Source organism: Panthera pardus, unplaced genomic scaffold (genome assembly GCF_024362965.1).
Source record: "Panthera pardus isolate Hobbes unplaced genomic scaffold, ASM2436296v1 HiC_scaffold_6, whole genome shotgun sequence".
Taxonomy (NCBI): Eukaryota; Metazoa; Chordata; class Mammalia; order Carnivora; family Felidae; genus Panthera; species Panthera pardus.
The window spans coordinates 134,134,816-134,155,059 of record NW_026526991.1 but is presented as its reverse complement, the minus strand read 5'-3'; the positions used below and the strand labels follow the sequence as shown (position 1 = coordinate 134,155,059).

Below are 20,244 nucleotides of genomic sequence, written 5' to 3'. Positions count from 1 at the left end.
GCGGGAGTAAGCGAGACTGAAGGAGAAAGCGGGGTGGGAGGGCGCGTCGAGAAGGTCCCGCGCCTGCGCGGTGAGGCCTGTCTGACCGACCTTCAGCGGGGCCGGTATCACCATGTTCTCTCGGGCGGGCGTCGCGGGGCTCTCGGCCTGGGCCGTGCAGCCGCAATGGTATGGCAGCTTGCGGAAGGACCGGGAGGGTTGCGAGGAATGGAAGAGCTCGGTCAGGGGGAAGCGGAAGCGAGTGGAGGCGAGTGGGGCTGGACGAGGGTCTCAGGGCCTGCCAGGCCTCCTGTCCCGCGGAGGCCCCGGGAAGCCCGGGCTGCAGGAAGCGCCTCCGATCCGGGGAGGGCGCGCGAAGGGACTGCGGTGACAGCAGGGTCTCGCCACGTCTCCTGAGGCGGGGTGGGGCGGGGTGAGGGCCACGAGGAGCGGTCATCCGGGACCTCGGGGTTGAGACTTTAGTCCCATCTGATTACAGGGTTGGTCTTGGATTCACTCAGCTAATACCCACTTAGGGAGCCCCTACTGCGTGCCAGGTGGCGAGTATCGTGGAGGCTTTACCCGGGCGCACAAAGTGAGGGGGAGGGGGGACCTAGGGCAAGGTCTAGAGGAAGGTTAAGTTGTGCTGTGCGTCCTTGACGCCTTTTGAAACCTTCTGGTGCTGGGCAGGGTTTGCTTGAGCCAGTAAGGGCTGTTGGATTCAGCCAGAACGCGTTTAAGCACTTAACATGTAGCAGGCTCTTTGCTGGGCACTGCGGAATAAATAAGTGTCCTCGTGGGTTTACGGGAGTTGGGGTGCAGACGGGACCTTAAGAATCCGCCTGATGGCGATCGGAAGGGAAAGACAACCTAGCACTATCTTGAAACCATTATGCTGAAGCAGTAACCCTGCAAGGTCATAAAATTGTCCCAGGGTCCCCAGGAGGACGAGATAGATGGCTTTTGAGCACCATCTGTAACTGCCGTGCAAGTTTAAGGATTTTAAACATTGGTTTTTTTGGGGGGGGGGGGGGGAATTGTATATTAGAGGGCCAAGCAGTAGGCAGGTAAACGTTGGTTTGTGGGTGGTACCGTATAACAGGATGAAATGTCTTAAAGCTAGACAGAGTCTGGAAGAATTACAGACACGGTGCTAAGGGGATTATTGGCTAAAAGCAAGCTGAGTGTAGCAATTCCCCGGTTTTACGTAAAGGAAGAATTCTAACGAGCTGCAGTGCTAAACTAGGTTTTTGTGTCCTAATTTATGTGAAGGGACTGTAAAGCATTAATTGAAATAGGTACGTTTTTCATTACGCAAAGAATCACCACCATATTCAAAATTTTTAGGGTAATGGGGGAATGAAATCTGATGTGAATACCTGCACAGAACTGTTGGTGGATTTGCCTGCCAAGTCAGATTTGTTTCTAAAATTGAAAAAGAGCATTCGTGGGAACTAAGTCAACTTAGTTGGATTCTCGGTCATGTAGGTTGTCCCATTTGTTAGGCACTCAGCACACAGTTGTTGGGTGCCTGCCCTGCGCCAAGTTAGTAGCGTGGAAAGTACTAAAGAGTGGTGGCCTTAAGCTCTGTGGGTCAGCCGTTAAGAAATGGAAAGAGTTCTGAAACAAGGACAAAATACTTTGCATAAAATTGTAGCAATGACTTTTTTAGAAACCGTGTAAGACAATTTGGAGATCTTATAGTAAACGATTGTCCTAAATAAATAAGAGTTGTTTGACACTTTGACACAACCACCACTGGGCTCCTAAATTGGACCCTACATTGGCAGATACAGGTTGTAGTCCGACCTTGATCTCTTTAGAATGCTGGTTTTAAATTGGTAGGTTATGAATATTCATCAAACGTTGACAGAAAGCATTTTCATGTATCCCATTACTCTGGGTGCCCTTTTGGTTCCCCCTCATAATTGCCTTTTAAATTCAGAAATGAAAACCATCTTAATGTTTCACACCCCCACAGAATTAATTTGGAAGGGGAGAAAAATAGCTTGGCCTCTACAAAACCATGAAGGGGCATTTCCTCTGTTGTGTTTTGGTTATTAGAAACTTTAAAGGGGCTTCTGGGTGGCTCAGTCGGTTAGGCGTCTGACTTCAGCTCAGGTCATGATCTCGCAGTCTGTGAGTTCGAGCCCCGCGTCGGGCTCTGTGCTGACAGCTCAGAGCCTGGAGCCTGCTTCAGATTCTGTGTCTCCCTCTCTCTCTGCCCCTCCCCTGCTCATGCTCTGTCTCTCCCTGTCTCAAAAATAAATAAAAAACATTAAAAACAACAAAAAAAGAAACTTTAAAAATGCAATTTGTTGGGGTGCCTGGGTGGCTCAGTCGGTTGAATGTCCGACTTGGGCTCACGTCATGATCTCACAGTCTGTGGGTTCGAGCCCCGCGTCAGGCTCTGTGCTGACAGCTCAGAGCCTGGAGCCTGCTTTGGATTCTGTGTCTCCCCTCTCTCTGACCCTCCCCTGCTCATGCTGTCTCTCTCTGTCTCAAAAATAAATAAAAACATTAAAAAAATTTTTTTAATGCAATTCATTATTATAGTTTTTATTTCAGGGAGGTTAGCTTACTAACGTTGACTCAATATTAGGCTTAATTAAAGTCTTAGTGAAATTATGTTAATTGTTTAGGATATCAGTAAAATACCCTAAACTTCAGGAAATTAAACTTGTTTTTAAGTAGCATATAAGAAAATGGAAATAAGAAATTTGGGGAACGGTCTTCAAATTAGGGGAAATGCATTTCTGTTTCCTCGTCTTCCACATTCTCTGAAATGGAACTGTTTTACAATAGCATGCCAACAGCCATAAATTGAATTATACACACTGATAAGGAAGGGAGATGCATTTCAGGAGAGGAAAGGCAGATTGCATTCTGAGATTGAGGTAGCAGGTATTTGCTTGTAAATGTAAGAAAATGTGAGGCATCAGAGTGTAGGATAGGAGACCCACTCTGGAGCCAACTACCAGGATTTGAATCTTGACGGCCGCTCACCTAACTGTCACGCTGCACAAGTTACTCACTGTCTCTGCCACCGTTTCTTCCTTTGTTAAACGGAGGTAATAATCGTGCACAGTTCATTGGGTCAGACTGGAGATTAAGCGAGTCCGTATTTGTAAAGAACAAGCGCGGTGGGGGAATGCTGGTGTGGTTTCAGATAATAGAAACTCAAAGATGAAGGCAGCTTGATGCAGTTCGTACTTGCCAACAAGACTGGATCCTCCTGGGTGGTCGTTGGTGAAGAAGGGCCAGGGAGTCGTTGTTTGGTGGAAAGGCAGGTGATGGACTTTTCATACAATCATTGACTATTAGAATTAGACGTACTTCCTAATTTTCCTTAAGAATTTGTTGCTGCTGCTTCCTTAATGTTTATGTTACATGACAGTATACACCTTAACATTCTTTCGAACTATACTTCAAATGAAGAATCATTCACCTAGCAACCTCACTCACTCCCTCCTCCACTACTTTCAGCTTTGCTAATGCTGTATGATCACGGCCCTTGATGGTAATCCACAACCTGTGATGTTTCTATCCACTGTATTTGATAGGTTTCAAGTTTTTCCGGTAATCTCCTGAGATTTCTCAGGACGTGATGTGGTTTTCCAGAACATACAGCTGATTCAGAACTTTGTCTTCATTTGCAAAAATTATATATACGGCCAGCTGCGCCAAAAGAAAGTTGGCATCATCTTATGGTTATTCTGTATGTACTCCAATTATACTTAAAAGTAACATACGGGCGCCTGGTGGCTCAGTCAGTTAAGCGTCTGACTTCCGCTCAGGTTCCGATCTCGCGGTTGGAGGGTTTGAGCCCTGCATCAGGCTCTGTGCTTACATCTCAGAGCCTGGAGCCTGCTTCAGATTCTGTCTCCCTCTCTCTCCGCCCCTCCCTTGCTGGTGCTCTCTCTCTCTCTCTCAAAAATAGTAAAAAAAAAAAAAAAAAAAAAAAAGGATAATAACACACACGTCTTTAGAACTGAATGAAAGCTAAACATGATGAGAGCACTTCAAAATGGGAACATAGGGCACGTACACAGCATAAAGAATCACAAGAGATCTTACCTCTTCATACCTCTCACCCAGGATACTTAAGGAAACCGGAACATTTTGTGTTCATCCAAATATGGCATGCAATTCAGATTTATTCCCTGTGCTATTCTCTGACAAGAAACTTGTGTCTGTTAAATTGGAATATTTGCCTAAAACCGTAATGTCCAATGTTTCCTTACGGTCTGTAAATTTAGAATGTTTGGGGTGAAAATTTTGATATACCCCCCCCAAAATCATCAAAAATGATGTTGCTTTTCAAATGCCATTATGAAAAAATGTTAAGGGAATGGTCAGTATGTCAGGTAAGTCTGTAATGGAATAGCAGAGCTTGTCAGTATTTGACAGCTCTTCTCTCTTCCACCACCGGATCCATTCTTATAACCTAATCTAACACTTCATGCAGTCTCCTTCCTCTTTATATTTCTTTCTCTGTGGCTGCGTAATACTGGTAAAATACGTAAGTCAAGAGATTTTTAAAAAGAACAGTTTTGGTTATAATCTTCCAGGTTTTTTTTTATGCACATAAACACAATAAAAAAATTAGATGATATAACAATTTCATAATCTACGTGTTTGAAGTATTGTTAACAGACTTTATTTTTTAGTACAGTTTTAGACTTTCAGAAATATTGAGCCTGTAGTACAGAGAGTTCCATACACCCACGTCCCACTCTGGACAGGTTCTCCACTTATTAACATCTTGCATTAATTAGCATGTTACATGTACTACAATTAATGAGACAATATTGATACAGTATTAAGGTGCATAGTTTCATTAAGGTCACTCTTTGTTGTATGTTCTGTGGTTTTTGACAAATGGATAATGACACGTATCTACCATTATAGTATCATACAGAATGGTTTCAGTGCCCTAAAAATCTCTCCCCGAAATCCCGGCAACTACTGATCTTTTTACTCTTGCTATAGTTTTGTCTTTTCTGGAATGTCAGGTAGTTGGAATCATACAGGATATAGCCATTCAGATGGGCTTCTTTGCTTAGCAATAGACAAAGTTCCTCCTCCGTGTCTTTTGTGGCTTGATAGCTCGTTCATTTTTACTGCTGAATAACTCCACTGTATGGATGTACCAGTTTGTTTTTCGATTGGTTCGCGTATTGAAAGACATTGGTTGCCTCCGGGTTTTGGCGATGGTGAATAAAACTGCTTATAAACATTTGTGTGCAGGTTTTTGTGTAGACCTGTTTTCAGCTCAGTTGGGTAAATACCTAGGAGTATGATTGCTGTATCCTGTGCTAAGACTGTTTAGATTTGTAAGAAACTGAAGCCATCTTCCAAAGCAGCCGTACCATTTTGCATTCCCATCAGCAGGCAGTGGGAGTTCCTGTTGCTACATGCACATCCTTGTCATCATTTGGAATTGCCTTTTTTTTTTTTTTTTTTTTTTAATATAGCCATTCTTGGGGTGCCTGGGTGGCTCGGTTGGTTAAGCATCCGTGACTCTTGATCTCGGCTCAAGTCATGATCTCATGATTAGTGCAATTGAGCCCCACGTTGGGCCCTGCACTGACAACGGGGAGCCTGCTTGGGATTCTCTCTCTGCTCTCCCCTGCTTGCGTGTGCACACATGTTCTCTTTCTCTAACTAAATAAAAACAAAATAAAAACGTAGCCATTCTTCTAGGTGGTAGTGGTGTTTCACTGTTTTAATTTGTAATTCCCTAATGACTGCATAGCTGAGTATCTTTTGTATATGCTTATCTGCCATCTGCCTGTCTGCCTCTGCGAGGTTTGTGTTCAGATCTTTTGTTCATTTTTTATTTGGGTGCTTTTCTTATTGAGTTTTAAGAGTTCTTTGTATATTTTAGATAACAGGCCTTTATCAGATATGTGTTTTGCAAACATTTTCTCCTGGTGTGTGGCTTCTGTTGACGGTGTCTTTTGTAGACCAGAAATTTTTAAAATTAAAAGTCCAGCTTTTTTTTCTTCCATGGATCATGCTTTTCATGTTTTATGTTAAAACTTACATATTATCCAAGGCACCTCGATTTTCTCCTGTGATACCATGTAGAAGTTTTATAGTTTTGTGTCTTACATTTAGACCTATGATTTATTTCAAGTTAATTTTTGTGAAAGGTATAGGATTAATTATCTAATTGTTAATATTGATAATTATTAATTATCAATTACAATTTTTGCATATGGATGTCCAGTGTTCAGTACCACTGTAGAAAAAAGTATCCTTTCTCCATTTAATTTCCTTTGCTGCTTTATCAAACATGAATCAGTTGACTGTATTTGTATGGTTCTATTTCTGGGCTCTTTTTTCCCCCCTATGCTGTGTCGTTTGTTCCCCGGACGTATTCCATAACTGGAAGCCTGTGTCTCCCACTGCCCTTCACCCATTTTGCCCAACCCCCACTCCTCTACCCTTCAGTTTTGTTCTCTGTATTATAGGTCTCTGTCTACTTTTTGTTTGTGTATTCGTTGGTTTTTGTTTTCTATTTCACTAATTAGTGAAATTTTTGAGCTCTCTCCTGTCTTCCACTGATCATTTGTCCACATTGTCTTAGGATTACTGTAACTTTATAGAAAGTCTTGAAATCAGGTAGTGTCCGTTCTCCGGCTTTGTTCTTCAATATTGTGTCGGCTCTTCTGGGTGTTTCGCTTTGCCAAATTAAATGTTAAAATCAGTTTGTTGATATATAGAAAATAACTTGTTGAGGTGTTTGTCTAAAATTGTATTGATCAAGTTGGGAAGAAGTGACACTTTAGCAACATTGAATCTTCCTATTTATGAATGTGGAATCTCTCACCATTTATTTAGTTCTTTTTTTTCATCAGTTTTGTAGTTTTCTTGGCACATATTTTGTTATGTTTATATGTAGTTTTTTTCCTGTGTTTTTTTGTTGTAAAATATACATAACATTAAATTTACCATCATAATCATTTATAAGTCTACAGTTCTATGATACTGTTTCTCTAATTTGAAATTCCAATTGTTCATAGCTGCTATAAAAAAATGAAATTGACTTTTGTATATATTGACCTTGTTCCCTACAACCTTACTGTAATTGGTTCCAGGAGTGTTTTTGCCAATTCTTTGGGATTTTCTACAGACAGTTGTGCCATTTTTAAACAAAGGCAGCTTTATTTTTTCCTTCCCAATCTATATACCTTTTATTTCCTATTTTGTCTTAATGCATTAGCCAGGAATTCCAGTACAATGTTGAATAGGAGTGCTGAGAGGTTATCCTTGCCTCAGTCCCAATCTTAGGGGGAAGCTCCTAGTTTCTCAGCATTAAATGAAGGGTTTTTTTCTTTGTTTGTTTGTTTTGGTAGATGTTCTTTATCGGTTCCAGGAAGTTCTTTAATTTGCTGAGAGTTTTTCTTTTTTCTTTTTTCTTTCTTTTTTTTTTTTTTTTACCATGAATAGGCATTAGATTTTGTCAAAAATTTTTTCTGCATCTATTGACTGTATGATTTTTCTTAAATGGTGAACCAGCCTTGCATACCTGGAATGAATCCCACTTGATCGTGGTGTATAATTCTTTTTAATACGTTGTTGGACCCAATTTGCTATTCTTTATTGAGGAATTATGCATCTGTGTTGATGAGAGGTAATGTCCTCTAATTTTCATTTCTTACAATGATTTTATCTTGTTGATACTAGGGTAATGTTGACCTTAGAGGATTAGGAAATGGTCCCTCTTCTTCTCCTTTGGCACCAACTTCCATGCTCCATCAGTTACAGATCTGTCTGTACCTGAAAGTCTCAAAAATCTCACGTGTTTTCCAAACCCATTGGACCTCAAACCCATTTCCACCTCATCCTAGGGTCTTTATAAATGTCATTTTCATTAAAATTCGTTACCTCCAGTGAGATCATCCCCACCCAGTTTTTCGGTCTTGGTTAATGACAACACTGTCTACTCAGGTCATGAAATTAGAAATCATTCTTATTGTTTTCCTTTTCACTCTTAAGAACTTGCCATAAACCTAGGCTCCTGCTGCTTTGCCAACATGTTTACTTCAGGTTCTTGCTGCAGCAGCCCTGTGAGTCTCCGTGTCGTCAATATTCCAACGTCATTGTATGCTTGTCACTGACTTTATATTTGGTGACACATTGTCTTATTTAGGAGGGCAGCACTCCTCTTGTATTTATCTCTCGTGTGTGTGTACGCATTTAAGTCAAATCTGTATTTATTTATTTATTTTGGGGGGGATGGGGGCAGAAGAGAGAGAATCTCAAGCAGGCCCCAGGCTCAAGTGTGCACCTGAGCTGAAATCAAGAGTTGGACACTCAACTGACTGAGCCACCCAGGTGCCCCTAAATCAAATCATTTTTACTTTTATGCATTAGCACTTTAATCATGAAAACTAGAAAAATATTTAATGCAAATCTTTAGTTCTATGAATCTTGTTTATGAGATAATAGCATGCTTCTCGTGGTCACAGACCATGTCCTGGAGCATAGTAGCTGCTTAGTACATGGCACCTGGCTGGCTCACTCGGTTAAGCGTTCAGCTTTGGATTTCGGCTCAGGTCATGATCTCACAGTTTGAGAGGTCAAGCCCCCAATCAGGCTCTGCACTGACAAGGTGGAGCCTGCTCGGGATTCTTTCTCTCCCCCTCTCTCTAATCCACCCTGGCTCAAGCTTGCGTTCTCTCTCAAAATAAATAAATAAACCTAAAAAAACTTAAAAGTATATATATTTAAAAAATAAACTGTACTTTCACACATGTGATCATGTTAGAATGTATAATTGATCCTAAGTGTTGCTATGAAAAGGTTTCAGTGAACTAAGGAAGTCAAGGTAGCATTTTCAAGGTGGCTGGATAGCCTAACAAGGGGCAGGACTTTCCTATTGTGGAAACAGTCTAGGCAAAGGTGGGACTAGACGTGTGTGAACACCATTTGACTGCACTGGAAGCTTTGTGTTGTTGGCTCAAACAAAATGAGGCCTTTGGTAATAGGGTTTGGTGTCCATATTAAGGACTAAATATATATAAGTATGTGTTTATAAATATATGTTTATATGTATGTAAATATATGTATACGTCCTGCACGTGATGGATTGTTTCTTTATGGGGCAGTGTTTAAATTTATTAACTTTGAAGGTTTTTCTTGTATAGTAGGGTGATTTTTCAATAAACTAAAATATTTTTAAAACCTTTATTTTCAGGATCCAAGTTCGAAATATGGCAACATTAAAAGATAGTAAGTATTTCATCTCAATATGTAATTAAGAAAAACCAAATTTTGACAAATAATCAAAAATAGGCCGCTTTAGCCCATTGTATGTTTGGTCAGTTTGATAAAATGAATCTAGGTCTTATGTGTATGACATTGACCTTGTTTTAGAAAAGACCAGCATGAGGTGACACGTGGTTGTTCTGATGCTGTCGTCCGTAGAATGACAACAATGTGACTAGAGAAAACTGTATGTAAATGTTGTAAGAGTATAATGTCCTGCTGTCTGCGGCCATCCCGCCTGTCCTGTCCTCCGTGGCAGCCAGGCTTCGCCTTTGCGCAGTACGCATTCTGACTTGAAGCCTCATTTAGCATTATGCTGTTGCCTGATGGCCTAAGTGCTGATTATGCTACCTGGCAGTTTAGAAAGATATTTCGATAAATTTCACAAGTGAAATGATAACTCTATTATCGTAACACAGCACTTCTGTTTTTCAGTTACCAGACGGCTAAAGTCGATCAAAAACATCCAGAAAATTACCAAGTCTATGAAAATGGTGGCAGCAGCAAAATACGCCCGAGCCGAGAGGGAGCTGAAACCAGCACGAGTGTATGGAGTAGGATCTTTGGGTAAGAGAAGAGGACATCACAGATTAGGAGGAACCCTGAACATGAAGGTCACCACTGATGACTTTTATCTGGTGCTTACCGTGATGACAGGCCTGTTCTGAGTATTTGACATCACTGGTTTTTCACAGCAGCCTACGAGGGTCAGAGCCCCCGCTTCACAGATGAGAAACCCTGAAGTCGGGTCGCTTACCCAGGGTCACCTCCCAACATGGTTTGGCATCAAAGCCTGTCTCTTTGTTAACCACTGTATGCGGCTCTGTGAATGCTGAAAGTACTCCGAAAATCTTCCTAGATTATTAAATATATAATCAGGAAATGGGAAATGCGGTGCATTCAGATCAGGTGCTTGACTTTGTCCTGTTGGACTGTGATGTGCGGGGTGGGGAGGTGGTCCCTGCAGTGGAAATGACTGAGCAGGCACGGATGGGACTCGTGATGGCATGAGCGGAATGTTTGAACATCAACCGCAAAGAAGGCAAAATTTGCTTGTTTCCAAATTGGAGAAAATTCACGTCTCCTCTGTGTGTTAATGTATCTACCTATTAGATGTAAATCGCCTTGTGCAGTTTTCCTGTGTTCTTCCATGTTTTTTAAACATCCGTTCCTACTGGCAAAATTATTGCGTGAGAAAAGGATAGAGCACTAGGCCCGGGTGGAAACGGCGACTCACTTTAATAACTGCACGGTTAGTTTCACGCAGCTGGTACGGAAGAGAGTTAATAGGTTGGTTTCCGCGATCCTGATCACCTCCAGCCGTTTGCTCTCATCAGTCCTATTCGCTGCACAAGAAATACATAGCACGTAGTTGGTGGCTTAGTAAAGATTGGTTGGTAAATCACTGTAGCCTGTTTGTATGAAAAGAGAAAGTCATTTCACGATTCACCTCTCTCGCTGATATGAGTGAGTATAATAAATTTGTTTCCCTCCAAAGTCTATAACTACAAAATTATCTAATAAAGCAGAAACTGCCTTAGATGTCAGATTAGACTATTTTTGATAAAATAGTAAAAATTCAAGCCAAGGCTGCCGATCTGTTCTGAAGTCCTTTATACGAAATATTAACTGCTAGATATTAAGTGGCTGATCGTTGTAAATATTTAAAGTCTTCCAGCAGGCATCTTACGCTGCACAAATATAAAACGTAAAAAGAGACTCAAAAAAGAAATAATCTCGCTGCTCTCCTGCACTTTGGAGTATTCGCTTTCTGCTTTTTCGTGGAGGGTCCTCGGGTGCTGGCATGTGAGAATCACTGCTCTGTAATGAAACAGGGAGCAGCAGGACTTTGGTTGAAACAGGTGAATGTGGCGGCCAGGAAAATGCACCGTGCGGCGGCGAGGGCACTGGCCACGCGAGCTCACCCTGCACTTGCACCCCGGCCGCGCTCCCGTGGCCTGGGCCGAGCCGGTACCACAGCCGGCGGGAGACTCAGGCAGGCACATTCCAGGGAGACTTGCGGCTCCTCGGCAGGCAGACTCGCTGAACTTCTCCTAAACGGCACAGCGGTCTGGGAAGCTGCCACCCAACCTCTCTTCCCTCCTTCCTGAGAGTCAAACCTGCGTCATAATGTGATGGCGCGTTTGTCTCCTTCCTGCCTTCCCCCGCAGCCACTTCCTCTCCTTCCCCCATAAATCCGTGCATATTTCATCCTGTTTGATCCACTCTTGGCCTGTGCTGCTTAGAAAACTAGACCAGCCAAGCAAGGTCGTTAAAGCAGTCCCCAAAATAACGTGGCATGTGGGGCACCTGGGTGGCTCAGTCGGTTGAGCGTCTGACTTCGGCTCAGGTCATGATCCTCACGGTTTGTGAGTTCGAGCCCCGCGTTGGGCTCTGTGCTGGCAGCTCAGAGCCTGGAGCCTGGAGCCTGCTTCCGATTCTGTGTCTCCCTCTCTCTCTCTGCCTCTCCCCTGCTTTACACTGTCTCTGTCTCTCTCTCAAAAATAAATAAACATTAAAAAAAATTTTTTTAAATAAAAAAAAATAAAGTGTCATCTGCTATTTTAATGCCAACAGTTTATAAGAGGCTTGATATGCAGATTATATGAGCACGTCAGTAAATATTTGCTTCCTCCTTTTTTGGTTATATACTGAATATTTATTTGCATTCTTCAGAAGTCTGCCATCTAGATAAGCTGGTACTCTAATTCAGGCCCCTTTACAAGTTCTTTAATTATACTAGAGATTTCTTTTAGTCAGTACTTGAGGTAAATTGGCCATTAAGTGGCCCTTATCATATAGAGCCTTTATCATACAGAGATTTAAACCTCTATGGTTTTCAACCGGATTGTAAATGGAGTAAGTACAGTTTTGATTACATTAGTTAGTTGCCTCCTAAATGTAACTTCATGATTTTGAAAACAGCCAACTTGTAAATAGGGATTATTGCTGTATTTGGCGTGCCTTACGTATTTTAAAATTCTTGCTTTTGTTTGTTTGTATTTAAGCTCTGTATGAGAAAGCTGATATTAAGGCGCCTGAAGACAAGAAGAAACACCTCCTAATTGGCGTGTCCTCTGATCGAGGGCTCTGTGGTGCTATTCATTCCTCGGTTGCCAAACAGATGAAAAATGAGGTGGCCACACTCACGGCAGCCGGGAAAGAAGTCATGCTTGTTGGAATTGGTGATAAAATCAGGGGTATACTTCATAGGTAATTTAGATACCGTTTATGTTTAGATGGGCGCAAGCATGAGTAAATGGGAGTGTCTTTGATGGTTAACGTCAGCAAGGTGTCTTTTTTTTCGTTACCTGTTTTTATACCCCCAGAGAGGTCTTGGTTTTGTTTTTATTATTTCAGGAGTTTCAGAATATACAGATTTCTTCCATTATTTACTTGTGTTTCTCCTTCATCCAACCCGTAAGTGGAATGCAACAGGAAAAGCAAAAGCTGTTGGCCTTTTAAAACACATGAGGACTCTGAGGAGCCAGCACAGCCTGGAAATGTCAGAAATGAACAGTAGTTAGTTGAGATCAGAAGAGAGATAAAGGCACAGAGACAGGTAACACGAGAGAGGCCTGATTATTAGTCGTTAGTTCCCGCAGCCACTGCAATGACGATAGCGGATGGAGCAGCTCAATTCAGGGAACGCTCTCCTCTTTCCCCCCACCGCCCCAAAAAAGCCTGACCCACGGTAATAATACTTTTCCTTGTTCCCTGTGTTATTTCAGCAGAAATACTCCTTTAAACTATTCTGTGTGATCTCCTGGTTCTCTTGCAGGACTCACTCTGACCAGTTTCTGGTGTCCTTCAAAGAAGTGGGAAGAAAACCTCCTACTTTTGGAGATGCGTCTGTCATTGCCCTCGAACTACTAAATTCCGGATATGAATTTGATGAAGGGTCTATCATCTTTAATCGGTTCAGGCAAGAAAAATTTAGTATTCAGAGCTTTTTACTGCTTGTGTTCCTATTTTAAAATAAGGAAATGCTTAGTGGACAGTTGAAAATAATGTTTTGAGGGACGCCTGGGGTAGCTCGGTTTGTTGAGCGTCTGACTCTTGATTTTAGCTCAGGTCACGATCCCAGGGTCATGGGATCGAGCCCCACGTCGGGCTCTGTGCTGAGTGTGGAACCTGCTTAAGATTCTCTCTCTCTCTCTCTCTCTCTCTCTCTCTCTCACTCTGCCCCACTCGTGGTCTCTCTCTCTCTAAAAATAAATGAAATAGGATTTTGAGGTTTACCTCTGCTTTATGATTTCTAGGTCTGTCATCTCCTACAAGACAGAAGAAAAGCCCATCTTTTCCCTGGATACCGTTGCAAGTGCCGGTAAGTGGTTTTTGTGTGAAAAGTGTTTTCTGTGTAGAAAGGAGAGATTGGCACGTTCAGGAAAACAGTGTTTGCTAGGATGGCCTGTCTCCGCGGGAGCACGTGATGTTTGGCTCTTTCTGTCACCGTCCGTCAGTGGTTTCCGTGATCATTAGTGACTCTCACTCCATTCCTTCATTAACTGAACGTAAATAAACAAGTCATTAGACTTGCTTTCTGTTCTCAGGGATCGGAGAGCCTGGCAGCATTGGCTCTGCAGGCTCTGGGGCCCCGCTGGGTGAAGCACAGCACAGTCAGGGGCCCCGGGGCAGCCCTGTGAACGGTGCTCACAGTAATGTACACTGACCCACACGGTTCTCTCGTCTCAGCATTTGAGTGGCGTCATCATTGCTCAGTGAAGCATCCTAGACACAGTAGTCTAGAACCGATTTTACTTTCCTGAGGCATTCTCCCTTTCTACGTATTTCATCTGTTGAGGCGTACGCTTTGTAACATTTCGATGTGCCTGAAGTTGGGGGACGCTTCTGCTGGCCAGTGGCGGGTCATTTTTAATTGACGATGGTATTTCTTTCTTAATGGTGTACGGTAGGGGTTATCAGCCATAGTGTTTTAAGTCTGATGAACTACAGTACTGTTAAGATGAGTATCGGCTTCTAATTCCGCCCCCCTTCGATGTTCCACTTCCCTCGCATTCTCCCGATGGACACGTGCAGGCTTCCCCAATAATCACATGGCTCATTTGGGATTTTTGTATTCCACTATACGAGTGTCAGTTTTGTCATTAATTCTTTTGTGAAAACCTACACCCACAGATTTGTTGAGTATTTGCTGACGTTGTGCCGGGCACTCTGATGCCCGAGGACTTCAGAACCGTGAAATGCAGTGACGTTACTTTAATTGTTGGCTTCTTCGTTTTTATTAGGCGTTTGCAGTGAAATATCAAATGCTTTGTTTACACATTATGTTGCGCTGAAAATCTGCTATAATCGGTAGTGTGGAAATGGATGAAACTTTTAGAGCTGAGTGTTTTCACCTGTCTTACCTTGTTGACTTCTGCTCTGTAATTAGTGAGGTGTTTACTGGTAGGCTGCCTTGATGAAATCACTGTGCGCTGCATAACTTCAAGGAAATGTCTGACTCGTCTTAACAGAGAGCATGAGTGTCTATGATGATATCGATGCTGACGTGCTGCGCAATTACCAAGAATACGCCTTGGCCAACATCATCTACTATTCCCTAAAGGAGTCCACCACGAGTGAGCAGAGTGCGAGGATGACGGCCATGGACAACGCCAGCAAGAATGCCTGTAAGTGCACGGCGATCTCTTCCGAGAGGCTTCTCTTGCTGGGAGTAGCATGAACACCTTGCCTCAAATCATCACCGTCAACTAGACCAGGAAACAAAAGAGCAAGGATCTCGCCCCGGTTCTGCCGCTGGTTCTATGACATTTTTGACCAGTGACCCTCTCTCTCCTTGAATTTTTTTATCTGAAAAGATAAAAAAAAACTAACGTTCTCTGCCTTAAAAGAAGTGCGTCTTACTTGGCAGGCAGTAAAGTTGCAAGTATTTTGAAAAGGTATCCGTGGAAGTGGTAAAAATATCTTCCTGAAAGTCTTTTGAGAGGCCAGTTCGGGTACCCCAAGCCATGAAGCAACATACCCCTGTGAACGTATTAATGAACAAGTTATGGTCTCGTGGTGTTAGGCTTTGCCGACTAATCCTTCTGTTCTGTTCGCAGCGGAGATGATTGACAAACTGACTTTGACATTCAACCGCACCCGCCAGGCGGTCATCACGAAGGAGCTGATCGAAATCATCTCCGGCGCCGCGGCTCTGTAAGTAGCGGCGGGCTGCCTTCGCACGCCCTGCCTCGCCTCCCTGGGTCTGCCGGCTCCCCGCCTGCATGTTTGAAAGCGTCAGTTTTGTTTTGCTAAAGGTAGAATAATCCGTTGCTTAACCTTGGAACCTACTCTTAGGATATAAAGATTTGGTGAGAAGGCCTGTCTGGTTTGTTCTGCTTGTTTCTGCTCTACCTTTTGGGCTTACTTTCTTCTTTTTAGAAATCAGTATATTGCTAGCTTTCATTTTCCTAAAGCATTAGGAATAAGGATGTGGATAATTCTGTATCATTTATAAAATCTGTCTTCGGAACTTAAAACATCATAAACCAAGCTTTCGAAGTACAGGATTGCTTTGGGATTTGGTTTCACATAAATCTTGGGTTTTTTGGTAAATCTTGTAGAAACTGGTTCTTTAGTTACTGAGTTTTCTATGTCAGTATAAGATAACGTACCTTTTCCTTAACGTTTCTTGGTTGTCTAGATATGGTATTTGTTGTGAAATCACAGTTAAGAAAATGAGGATTCTGTTTTAAAAAATGACTAAATTAGGGGCGCCTGGGTGGCGCAGTCGGTTAAGCGTCCGACTTCGGCCAGGTCACGATCTCGCGGTCCGTGAGTTCGAGCCCCGCGTCAGGCTCTGGGCTGATGGCTCGGAGCCTGGAGCCTGTTTCCGACTCTGTGTCTCCCTCTCTCTCTGCCCCTCCCCCGTTCATGCTCTGTCTCTCTCTGTCCGAAAAATAAATAAAAAAAAAAAAAATGACTAAATTGAACACCCACTATGTGCTAGGTTCAGTGCTAGGGAGTGTCAAAGGGTGTGATACTTTCTGTCAAGGGATGCACATTCTAATAGCATAACAAACATGCGCAGGTACTCGTGATGCGCGATAGAATGTGTAGTAAGTTATCTTCGACTCGTTCTCACGCCCTACTAATTAGTCACTAAGCTCTATAAATTTTACCTTCAAATATGCCTTGAAGTTTTCCCCTTTATGCCCACTTAATGCAGATCCTTGTCATTTCTCTCCTGAATTAAAAAAAGATACCGAGTGCATAGTCATCCTGCAAAAATACCTTAGCTTGAGATATGTGATCCTGTTTTTCCTGGCCACCAGTACTCTCCAGTCTAGTCTTACCACTACCGTTTCTCACTTCCCTTGAACTTCAACCACATGAATGTACTTCCCAGTCTACAAATATGTCATGTGCTTTTGCCTGAAATGCCATTCTTATTTTCCCCTTGCATCCTGGATTCTTCGGCTGACAGACTCCAATTTGTCTTGCCTGCTCTGAGAAAATCCTTTCTCCCAGGAAAATGTCCTCCACAGTTTGGGTGGGGTGCCCTTCGTCAACATCCTGTGCTTCCCTTTATCAACAATTACACTATTTTATTAGGAATTGCCTGTGTACTCCTGTGGCTTGGGAGCGACCGTGTCTTCTGTAGCCCTATCACCGGGCACATACTTCCTCAGTCAGTATTTGTTGAGCAAATGGGGGATGTTCCATAAGAAGTGGAAGTTCAGGGCACCTGGGGGGCTCAGTCGGTTCAGCATCCACCTTCGGCTCAGATCACGATCTCACGGTTTGGGAGTTCGAGCCCCGCATTGGGCTGTCTGCTGTCTGCACGGAGCCTGCTTCGGATCTTCTGTGCCCCTCTCTCTCTGCCGGTGTCCTGCTCGCATGCGCTTGTTCTCACTCTCTCTCAAAAAGAAATAAACATTTTTTTTTAAAAAGTGGAAGTTCAGAGGAGGGAGAAATAATATTTCACTGGGTATGGGAGAACGTGGATCCATGTGTGAAATTCGGATAGATCGATTCATCGCTAGAGTGACATTTAAGCTGGTCCTTAAGTATTGTCTCTCTCTCCAGGGTAGAAACTGGGCAGAATGTCTCAGAGACACAAATAATGCTGTTGGAGACCGTTCCATACGTTGTCAGTCGGGTCCATGAGCTTTGCCAGCCCAGGAGTCCTTGGTCTTACTGTTTTTCAAGCCTCACGTTAAGGCCGACCCATCTCTCAGTCTAGTCACTGACGTTGTGTTAGCGTCGCAGCGTGCAGGCAGTGGATCGTTCGTTGTCCTCCTTGCTGCCCGTCCTGGGCCAGTGCTGAGCTGTGCTCCTCTTGGTGTCAAGCGTGAGGAGGCCTGGGGGGAAGGGCTGCATTCCGAAAGTTCCAGGGACTGTGGGACCCAGAGCCAGGATCTTATTTTCTCTTGAAAAAGGAGCACCGGGAATAAAATGTGAGGACACGACGTCTGCGGAATTGAGGGCCGCACGCTTTCTTGACCAGAAATGTGAGAAACCTGGCCAAAGAGGAGCGAAATCAAGGGGAATGAGGACGGGGAGATTGGGACGTAAAACTCAGAGTTGGAACAGAAGATCAGAAAGTCAGAAATTGGGGTGCCTGGGTGGCTCAGTTGGTTGAGTGGCCGACTTCGGGTCAGGTCATGATCTCACAGCTTATGAATTTGAGCCCCACGTCGGGCTCCGTGCTGACAGCTCAGAGCCCGGAGCCTGCTTTGGATTCTGTGTCTCCCTCTCTCTCTCTCTGCCCCTCCCCTGCCCATGCTCTGTCTCTCTCTCTCTCTTTCTCTCTCAGAAAGAAATAAACATTAAAAAAAAAAATCATAAATTGACCACTAAATTTTTGCTTTCTAGAAAGGTAGTCTGAATCCTTTATTAAGGGTTGGCTGTGCAGTCCAAGACTGGATTGTCCACCCAGGGCACTGGCCTGCTCTGTAACCCATGTTATTCCGGCTAAAAACTTTACTACTTAATACAGACACTAGACTACTGAGTAGTATGTTATACTGTGTGCTATTGACAGAAAAAGCAGTGGCTTAAATTATACTTGCAGAGACTTGCCTTCTTGCATGAACATGGTTTTATTGTTCTAACCAGACTGAAATTGGTTAACTTTTCGTAACAGTCATTGAATCTGTTTTAAAGGACTATTTTGGGAACTAATTTACATGATCTACTCCAGACACTGAGTGAGGAAATGGATGTTTTTAGTTGGAAATTATACCTGATTAACTAGCATGGATTGCTTCTTGACTGGTTTGTTTTGTCTTTTTCTTCTAACGTAATAACCAGGGATTAATGAAAACCAAGTTTCATCCTCAGACGAGAGGTAAAGTGGTATTATTTCATACGTTCTCCCCAAACCCCTCCGGAAGAGAAATCCGGCAGATACAACTGAAGCTGATTTAGCAACAGCGAAACGGATTCTCTGAGATTTAGGTTTTGGCCCATTTAGAGTAGTTGCCAGCTTGTGGTAGCATATGGGTAATGCCAGGGGGCTTCTTTTTTTTTTAAGATTTATTAAATAAACTTTAAGGATAGAGAATTGGGATTATTTTGAGATACTAAACAGAGATTGGTGAAGAGTGGTGGTTCTCAAACTTGGTGGTGTCAGGACCCCTTCACGTCTGATACAGTAGAAGAGGGCTAGATTCTCATCTGTCTGTACTCGTTCTGTTCTGATATTACAGGCCATGTAGCCTCTGGAACATGCTACCATACAGGCTTGAGAATGAGTAAAACAGGCAAATAAGAAAAGAGGTTTGCCCTCACGGACCCCACGGAAAGGTCCCCAGACCAAAATTCGAGAACAACTAGTATATAGTAACATTGTATTATGTAAAGTCAGTTCTTTAAATCCCACTTGAATATATATTATCTCTTGAAACGTCATTATTTTTCCCTCCAAAACTGATTTTTATTTGCTCTGTACTTTGTTTTTCAGGTAAAGAAGGAAAATTCAGCCGACTGATTTCGTTTTTAAGGTTACTGCTGTCCTCCCTGTCAGAAGAAATTGTTGAAACTACTAAAGACAGCAAGATGTTTGTAAATTATCTTACAATAAAGAACTTACCATAAGAAAATCACTCTTTTCTTACTATGTATTAACAATAGTTAATAGTTTTCAAAATGAGATTTTAAAAATAATTAACATACGGTACCTGGGTGGCTCAGTCAGCTAAGCATCCTATTCAGCTCAGGTCATGATCTCACGGTTCGTGAGTTCAAGCCCCGTGTCAGGCTCTGTGCTGACAGCTCGGAGCCTGGAGCCTGCTTCGGATTCTGTGTCTCCCCTCTCTCTGCCCTTCCCCTGCTCACGCTGTCTCTCAAATTTGAATAAACAGTAAAAAAGAATTTTTTAAAGAGTTCTTCAGATACTTTATTATTTTACCAACAACTATTTTCATAAAAATGAACTGAACAGGGAGTAATAACAAAAACTGGTTAGCTACCGCAAACCTGTAGAGAACAGTACTGACACCGGGAGAAGGCTGCTGAGGGAAGATAAACTGAACAGAATCCAGAGTCATTTCCCAGCTTCCCTGAGATTTTACTAGAGTCACCTGATGGGTCCGTGAATGAGGCAGTGAGGCATTGGACAGACACAGAAGTGTGTTCAAAGTACCGGGTAACTTTCAGGAACGTTAGCAAGGAATGGGTGCTACGCGGGGGGGCGGGGCGGGGAGTATTTTGCTTCCAAACACGTTGGCCTGTCTCCAGTTTCGAGGACAGCAGAACACTTCTGTGAGGGTGAACTGAGGGTTCTAGACAACACGGCAGGAAGAAACGCGGGAATTTGAGCACACTCAACAGAAACAATCTGTTAAGCTGAACGTGATGTACTGTCAGGGTTCGGAGGAGAAGACCATAGTTGTGGGGCGTCGTATCAGCCCTCTCGGTTTGTCTCTGGGGTGTGGATGTTCTGGTCTGTTCGTGGTCCCAGGTCAGGCACATCGTTGTCCTGGGTTTGCCGGCCTTTCTGAGGACTCCCTCTGCCTTTCCCCTGGGTTGGATCTC

The 20,244-nt window shown here is 43.1% G+C and overlaps 1 protein-coding gene across 3 annotated transcripts; it reads left to right on the top strand.

Annotated features, from left to right (window-relative positions):
- Positions 1 to 31: 31 nt before the first annotated feature.
- ATP5F1C (ATP synthase F1 subunit gamma) lies at positions 32 to 19,313 on the top strand. 3 transcript variants are annotated; one of them, XM_019460843.2, is made up of 10 exons: positions 33 to 168; positions 9,188 to 9,222; positions 9,694 to 9,825; positions 12,267 to 12,471; positions 13,040 to 13,183; positions 13,521 to 13,585; positions 14,736 to 14,891; positions 15,324 to 15,420; positions 18,520 to 18,556; positions 19,172 to 19,313. In XM_019460843.2, the coding sequence occupies exons 1-9, from the start codon at positions 113 to 115 to the stop codon at positions 18,524 to 18,526; spliced, it is 897 nt and encodes a 298-aa protein (XP_019316388.1). In that variant the 5' UTR covers positions 33 to 112; the 3' UTR covers positions 18,527 to 18,556; positions 19,172 to 19,313. The 3 variants fall into 3 exon arrangements, with proteins under 3 accessions (XP_019316389.1, XP_019316390.1, XP_019316388.1); XM_019460844.2 differs by lacking the exon at positions 18,520 to 18,556 and having other exon boundaries at positions 32 to 168; XM_019460845.2 differs by lacking the exons at positions 18,520 to 18,556; positions 19,172 to 19,313 and having other exon boundaries at positions 32 to 168; positions 15,324 to 15,424.
- The last annotated feature ends 931 nt before the right edge of the window (positions 19,314 to 20,244 follow it).

Excerpts from the sequence above, each read along its gene's own strand:
- ATP5F1C (XM_019460843.2), top strand. The coding sequence starts at position 113 with ATGTTCTCTCGGGCGGGCGTCGCGGGGCTCTCGGCCTGGGCCGTGCAG. Across the intron at positions 169-9,187 it reads TGGGCCGTGCAGCCGCAATG|GATCCAAGTTCGAAATATGG; the intron begins GTATGGCAGCTT and ends CTTTATTTTCAG. Across the intron at positions 14,892-15,323 it reads CAACGCCAGCAAGAATGCCT|CGGAGATGATTGACAAACTG; the intron begins GTAAGTGCACGG and ends TTCTGTTCGCAG.